The 8,132-nt window shown below is 50.4% G+C and overlaps 1 protein-coding gene across 1 annotated transcript in view; it reads right to left on the reverse strand.

Annotated features, from left to right (window-relative positions):
• LAMB1 (laminin subunit beta 1) overlaps positions 1-5,875 on the reverse strand; it is a 72,719-nt gene extending 66,844 nt beyond the window's left edge. The window contains exons 1-2 of the mRNA XM_034766844.1: positions 5,557-5,875; positions 4,867-5,039 (exon numbers count right to left, since the gene is read on the reverse strand). Coding sequence (XP_034622735.1) covers positions 4,867-5,039; positions 5,557-5,593 — 210 coding nt within the window. The 5' untranslated portion in view covers positions 5,594-5,875. The remainder of the gene's footprint in view (positions 1-4,866; positions 5,040-5,556) is intronic.
• Positions 5,876-8,132: the final 2,257 nt, after the last annotated feature.

Below are 8,132 nucleotides of genomic sequence, written 5' to 3' on the forward strand. Positions count from 1 at the left end.
AGAAGATCGATTGCTTACCGCCAGACCCGGAGGTAAGTGTAGACCTACCCAAAGAGACTGTCCCTGCCCAAAGAGGTTTACATCTAAATTTAAGATGAGAGACAATAGATGGATATGACAGACCAACGGGGGAGCCCGAGATAACGGTAAAACAGCTTGAATACGCAGCTGGTCACAGTCCAGGAGCCACTAACTATTATTGTCAAGTGTTATGTGGGCATCATGGCTCAGGTGGGTTTTACAGAGATTCAAAAGAGGACAATGTGGTGGTATTGTGGATTTTTTACTGGGTGCTCCTTCCAAGCAAGCATAAGGGGCAGCATGGGAAAAAGCACAATGGGGCATATCCAGAAACTGGACAAATAGGCAGTTGAGGATGGCATTGTTGGCAGAGTGGAGGCTACATTCACGTTCACTCAGCCCTTAATAAAACAGCACCTCAGCAGTCAAGGATCTGAGCATTAGAGATGTTGCTATAGTATAAAGTAAGTGATGCTGTTTCACAGAATTAAGTGCCAATTATGGTGCCTTTTTCCTGGTAGTCCCCAGTCAGAGTTCATACTCCACAAGCCCTCTGTCATTCCTGCCATGAGCAAACAAATAAAGACAAGTCTCTGTGGTCTGTGTATCCTCCCAATTCCTTAGGCATGTCCCTATCATCTTCCCATATAGTCAGATTATTTGGGCTAATTTATATGAGCACTCCCAAACCAGCCAGAATAGGGGTCCCAAATATAGCCCCAAACCTTCCGCCGGTGAAATCAGGGTCAAAGCTGTCTGTTCCCTAAGGTTTGCCAGAGAGAGGTGAGGGGTCTCAGCATCTTTCAGAATCCCCCTTCTAACCATGTCTTTTCTGCCACACTCTGTCCTTTGAGGGGGAGGCGGGGAGGGACAAAAGCAACCAAGGATACATTGCTGACTCCGAATATTTAATTGCAAGAATAAAAATAAGGGAACACTTGAAATCTTGCAAGTTATGTCAGAAATTTTACTATAGCCATATTGGGCCCAATCCTGCAAAGTGCTAAGCACACACTATCAAACTAACGAGTTGACATGACACGTTTGTTCAAGTATACTAAGAAGCAATATACTTTGGGCCAAATTCTATGGTCCTGAATAAAACAAGACTCCCATTGCTTTCAGAGGGAGTTTTGCTCCACTTAAAAAGCAACAAAGAGTCCTGTGGCACCTTATAGACCAGGGGTAGGCAACCTTTCAGAAGTGGTGTGCCGAGTCTTCATTTATTCACTCTAATTTAAGGTTTTGCATGCCGGTAATACATTTTAACGTTTTTAGAAGGTCTCTTCCTATAAGTCTATATTATATAACTAAACTATTGTATGTAAAGTAAACACGGTTTTCAAGATGTTTAAGAAGCGTCATTTAAAATTAAATTAAAATGCTGATCTTACGCCACCACCCTGCTCAGCTCGCTGCCAGCCTGGGGTTCTGTTCACCTAGGCCGGCAGCCGGCTGAGCAGGGCCTATGGCCGGGACCCCAGACCCGGGGGGGGAGGGGGGGATGTGGACATGTTTCAGGGATCAGGGCAGAGGGCTGGGGGAGGGGGTTCAGGGCAGAAGGCTGGGGTGTGTGTGGGGATTCAGGAATCAGGGCAGAGGGCTGGGGTGTGGAGGTGTAGGGCAGAAGGCTGGGTGTGTTGGGGTGTGTGAGGGGTTCAGGGCAGAGGGCTGGGGTTGTGTGAGGGTGCAGGGCAGAGGGCTGGGTGTGGGAGGGGTTCAAGGGTCAGGGCAGAAGGCTGGGGGTGTGTGAGGGTGCAGGGCAGAAGGCTGGGTGTGTGGGGGGTTCAAGGGTCAGGTCAGAGGGCTGGCAGGGGGTGCTGGGCAGAAGGCCGGGTGTGTGTTGGTGTGGGGGGGTTCAGGCAGGGGGCGGGGGGGGGGAGGGTGGAGGGCGGGGGGTGGGTTGGGGGGGGGGGGTTCAGGACAGAGGACTGGGGCGTGTGGAGGTGCAGGGCAGAAGGCTGGGTATTGGGGCAACTCGAGGTCAGGGCAGAGGGCTGGGGTGTGTGTGGGGGGTTCAGGGCAGAGGAATGGGTGTGTGTTGGGGTGGGGGGGTGCAGGGCAGAGGGCTGGGGTGCTCGGCTCGTGGGGGTGCTCCCAGCCCCCTGCCCTGAGTGGCTCATGGCAGGGGACTGGAAGGGATATGCCCTATTCCACTCCCTCCCCCCAAGCTCCGTCCCTACCTCTCTCTGCCTGCTATAAGGAGCTGTGTTCTGGGGGCAGAAGTGGGGGAGGGGGAAGTTTTGCTGCTGCAGAACCAAGCTTCTGCCTCTTGCCCCCGCAGGGGAGAGCGGTGGGCGGGGGGGCTGAGTGGGGCTGGGGGCCGGGACCGCGGCAGGGAGCTGCGTGCCACTCAAAATCGGCTCGCGTGCCGTGTTTGGCACGCGTGCCGTAGGGTTGCCGACCCGTTATAGACTAACAGACACATTGGAGCATAAGCTCCAATACTCAGTCTATAAGGTGCCACAGGACTCTCTGTCGCTTTTTACAGATCCAGACTAACACGGTTACCCCTCTGATACTTGCTCCACTTAGAACAGAATTTGGACTAGTGTTTTTGACATTGTAAACTCAGGTTGCGATTATTTATCTACTTTCAAATGTAATATAGCTCCATTTATACTGACTGGTTTTTTTACATGTATCCACAGTCCCTTCTGTCTTGGAAACAGGACCGGCTCTGGCTTTTTGGCCGCCCCAAGCAAAAAGAAAAAAACAAAAAAACAAAAAACACACAACCCCGTGGTGCGGACTGGCTAGCGGGGGGGAGGGGGAGGGAGCGGGCGGGAGAGAGAGAAAAGGGGGTCGGCCAGGGCTACAGCGGGGCGCTGCCACGCGGCCCCTCCCGCCATGCCACACCTGCCGGGAGGGCTCCGCTCCGGTCGACAGGGAGGGAAGGATGAGGACTGCCCTGCCAGGCTTGCTGCAGGGTGCTTCCGCCCTCCGCGCTGCTGCCCCCTACAGGGCGGCCGGAGCGGGAAAAAAAAAAAAAAAGCGGCCGTGCCACCCTAGGATTGGGCAGAATGCCGCCTCGTTCAATCTGCCGCCCCAAGTACCAGCTTGCTCGGCTGGTGCCTGGAGCCGGCCCTGCTTGGAAACCTGGAATGTGCTAGACTATTTTTCCACATAAATTCATATTTTCATTGTTTTACTTGATGACACAGACAGATTTAACTACTGCCCCCCCCCAAATGCCAGAATTTAAACTATAAATATAATTACATACTGACTTTGATTCAGGAAGTAGTCTAGACGACTCTGTACAAGCCTGCAGAAGTATGAATTTAACTCCCTGTGCCACATTCTTACTTAACTTATCAAGTTAAATTGGGTTTAAATGTAAAAGTACACTAGGGGTGCAAATAACTAGGCATGCTATTTATACTGCCTCTGTATCACAGAATCAGAGAAATCTGGGCTGGTGGGGACCTTGAGAGGTCATCTAGCCCATCCCCCTACAATGAGGCAGGACAAATGTTTGTCTAACCTGTTCTTAAGGGGATTCCACAACCTCCCTTGGAAACCTATCCCTGTACTGTACTATCCTTACTGTTAGAAAGTTTTTCTTAATACCTAACCTAGATTTCCTGTGCTGCAGATTAAGCCCATTAGTTCTTGCCCTACTTTCAGTGGACATGGAGAACATTTGATTGATCACAGTCCTCTTAACAGCTCTTAACATATTTAAAAACTTATCAGGTCCTCCTTTACCTCCCTTCCCCCCAGTCTTCTTTACTCAAGACTAAACATGATCATTTTTTTAAATCTTTCCTCATAGATCATGTTTTCTAAGCCTTTTATCATTTTTGTCGATCTCCTCTGGATTCTTTCCAAGTTGTCCACATCTTTCTTGAAGTGTGGCACCCAAAATTGGACACAGTACTCTAGCTGAGATCTCACCAGTGCTGGGTAGAGCAGAACAACTACCCGCTGTGTCTTATATGTGACATATACCCCAGAATGACATTAGCCTTTTTTGCAACTGCATCCCATTGTTGACTCATACTTAATATATGATCCATTATAACCCCCAATCCTTTTCAGCAATACTACTGCCAGCGGGTGGCACTAGGCCTAAGCAATTGCTTCGGGCCCCAAGCAACTCAAGGGCCCCCAATTTAATATAACACCCAATATATTGTTCATCTTATTTAATGTAGAGTTTTTACAAATGTATTTGTATGTGTTGTGTTGGTAGTATTTTTATATTGGCCAGATTACATATAAGAACATGTTGCGTTTATATTCACCTGAACTACTATACTTCTAATCTGACTAGCACAAAAGATTCATCACCCTTAGAGGGTGGAGGGATCCAGCTGCCAGCCCCTACAGGGTTGTTCCATACAGAATTTTCCTGGCTTTGGACAGTCTAGTTTTAAATGTCACATGTGCCGGGAATCTCTCAAGAGGGCTGGGTGATGCTCATGGCTTTCATGGCCATGCTGGGTGCTCACTGTTTTGCAGAGCTGGGGCCGAGGAAGGCTCCGATTCCGGATCAGAGCTTGGGGGAACAGGGGAATGGGAGGTGCCAGTGGCTAGCACCGGGCGCAGTGCCCCCGCAGTGGGATGGGGGGTGCTTTGGCCCCCCCCAGGACAGCATTCCCAGGCAGGCACAGCCTCTGCCCCTGCGCTCCCGCCCAACTCCCGCGCTCCTTTCCTGGGAGAAGGTGCTTCCTTCCAACCCGGCAGCCAGAAAACACAGGGCAGGAAACGCAGGACGGATGTAACTGTGCAAACAAAGCTGAGCCCCAGGGATGCACTCGGTTTCCTCTCCGCCCCCTCCCCAGCGCCAGCTGTTTGCGCAGCGCAGCCAGGGGCCCCTCCCGCCGGCCGGGTCCTTACCTGGAGATGGCTCACGATGCAATAGGGCTCGGGCCTGTAGAGCCCGCACGTGGAGCTGGCGAACAGCTGCGAGGCGCGGCCGATCAGCAGGTCGCCGGTGGCCGGGTAGCAACTGCCCTCGGCGCACCCGTAGCTGTACTCGGGCTCCTGAGCCAGGGCGGCGGCCCACAGCCCTGCACGGGAGAAGGCAGAGCCGGTGAGGCAGGCAGCGAGGCCGGGCAGGGCGCAGCCGGTCCCGGGGGCGAGGAGCGCGGACACCCCGGGGCCGACGCTTGCGGGGGGTTCCCATATGATGTGGGGAGACAGAGGAGACCCCCCCCCCGCCGCTCCCCGGGGCTCCCCCGTCCAGCCCAGCGCGCCCTCCAGGTGAGCTGCCTGCACCGCGCCAGGAACCCACAGCCCCAGCTGTCTGCGCGGGAGGCAACGCTGGTCCTAACCTGGCCGGGCTGCCTAGCCCGGAGCAGCGGCAGGGACGTGCCCATAGAGGCCAAGGAACTTGCCAACCAAAGCAAGTTGGGCTCTGGGCGACCAAGCCCGCTGGGCTCAGCCCAGCTAGGGAGACCCTCGGATCCGGGATCCCAACCCCGGCTGGGCTGAGCGAGACAGGCCGATCTGACGAAGCTGCGCCCGCTATTACTGAGCGGGGCGAGCCCGGGGGGACAGAAGGCAAACAGGGGCCGTGCGAATTACCTAGGAGAGCGCCAAGGTACGCCTGGAGCCAGCCCATCTCCTCGCGCGCGCCGGGAAGGGAGGCAGGAGAAAGCGCCGCCCGGCTTCGCCTTATGTGCCTGCAAAGGAGACGATGAGCTCCGAAGGAGACGGTCCCTGGCTGTGCCGCGTCCAACAGGAAACCGGCGTGTCCGCTCTCCTCACCCCCAGCGCCTGGCTCCTCCAGCCCCGAGCCCAGCACTGCCCCGGCGAGAAGAAACTTTCAGCCGGAGAGGGACTGGGAGGCGCCTTCACGCAGGCGCTGAAGGTGGGTGAGGGCTGCAGCCCCGGACCCAGGAGAGCTGCTGCTGCTGCAGCTACCGTGGGTTCCACAGCAGTTCCAGTCCTCGCCTTTGTTTCTGCCCACAACGCTAAATCGTGCTAGTTGTTTACAAAGTGCAGAGTTCCTTCAGGCGATTGCAAATGTTTGCAGCGCTGCGCTTGGCCATGCTCCTCAGTTGGGCCACGTCTGCGCTGGGGAAATGGACAAGGTTAGACACCCTGATAGCTCACCCGCCTTAACTAACATTGTTAAAGGCAATTTAGCACCTAGTATAGACAGGGTCAAGGTGTGTTGCACCATGTGATAGTGGATCATAGTTAACCCTTCAGCTAACACGTTTTTAAACATAACTGCCTTGGTCATCACAAAGGGCAACCAGCACATTCATTCATCCAACGTTTTCTGTCATGATCCATATTCCCAAGGTAATCATGACCTTGGAGGCAACAGATACTCCCTGCTATGGGCTGCTGGTGGAGTTGTGGCCGGGCTGCTGGATGGGGCCTGTGTGGATGGGATATGTATAGTCTGACTGTCACTGGGGAAGGGAGAGCTACCATTGACTTGACCATATACATTTGTAAGAGGTGAGTCATGGAAAGGTGCTGAAGCTCCCAAACACTCATGGGCAACAATTTCCCTGGTAACCCTAAAAGGGAGGCTAAGCAGAGAGAGGCTACCTTAATTTTTATTGCTATTGAGGGTAAAATTCATCTTCATAAAGTTCACACAATTATTAAAAGGTGAAATAGGGTTAAATATATGGAAAGTGCTAGTCTTTGATTTGTTTTGAGGAGGTGGGTCTATTTTTCCTTAGCTGGACATTTAAAGTGGTACTGTCAGATAGTTTTAGGTCTCAAATTGTGTGTGTGTGTGTGTGTGTGTGTGTGTGTGTGTGTGTTTTAAAGGTTTTNGTGTGTGTGTGTGTGTGTGTGTGTGTGTGTGTGTGTGTGTGTGTGTGAGAGAGAGAGAGAGAGAGAGAGAGAGAGAGAATTATAAAATATCCAGCCCAATTGTATATGAACAACTGAATTAATGTATCCCATTTGCATAAGGATTCTGATACACAGGCCTGTAAATTCCAATTTCATAGTCACCAATGGTTTAACCCATTCCCTAAACCAAAACTCTTGTTGCAATATTAAACATTAGCAGCATTTGTTGCAATTCTTTGTTGAACCATTACTGTAGTATCAGTTTACCTGTTCCAACCCCGGTTTTCTTATGCTTCGTTTCTTGCTCCTGTTTAATACAATATTTCCATTTTCAACGGTGAAATCATATCCTTGCTGCTGAAAATATACATCACACCTTGGTAAAGCTGTTGGTTTAACCTGAAAAAGAACACACTTTTATCTGCAGTGAAGACACAACCACCGTTCCAACTAGCTTTTATTGCCACATAGACAATTGGCATTCCACACTCTGTCCCAGAAATCTGTTTTCTGTTTCATTACTGGAATGTAGGTTGATTACTGCTTGTGATTATATCTGATTATTTTCAGATATGCCAAGCAAATAAATATATTTTTTATTATCCCCTGCTTGTGGCTTCTCAAGGACACATAGAGAAGAAACATTTGTAGAAATCTTGGCAGAAGAAGAGAACACATTCCAGTAGAACCAAAGCTTGCATTATGGATGCACAACAGCAATGCCTATATTAAGTAACTATTTTAAATCAATAAAAGACATATGGACTGGCTCAGTTATGTGAACTTTTGAAGAATCTGGACTAAGTTCAGAGTCAGTGTATGCAGTGGTGTAAGCGAGTCTAAACAAGTCTATTAGAGCTCATGACGTTGCACCTCATAATGCTTTAGAAATATGCTTATAAGTGTAAATATGACATAACTGGAATATGTTTTATGTTAGATATACCATGTAACATAACTTTGCAAAGGTTATGTTCTACTGAATGTATTCATCCTATTTGTATGCATGTATCATTTTTATATTTGATGTTATGAGCATTGGCTCTATGCTTGTATTTAAAGTGTTTGCTGTAGAAAGCACCTAGGGCAGATTTGGTCAACATAGTGTGAAGAGGTTATTCAAGTAACTGGGAGTACTTGGCTAAAAATGGACCTTGATAGACACCAATCCACATCTGAGCTTTCCTGGGAACATTCGGGCTAACATGTGGGCAATGGCTCAGACTGTAGAGAACTGAGTCAGGGATCGATTTTGGGATCAATCTTATTTTTTTTTTTTATTACTGACCTTGGCACAAAAAGTGGGAGTATGTTAATAAAGTTTGCGGATGACACAAAGC

Source organism: Trachemys scripta, chromosome 1, assembly GCF_013100865.1.
Source record: "Trachemys scripta elegans isolate TJP31775 chromosome 1, CAS_Tse_1.0, whole genome shotgun sequence".
NCBI lineage: Eukaryota > Metazoa > Chordata > Testudines > Emydidae > Trachemys > Trachemys scripta.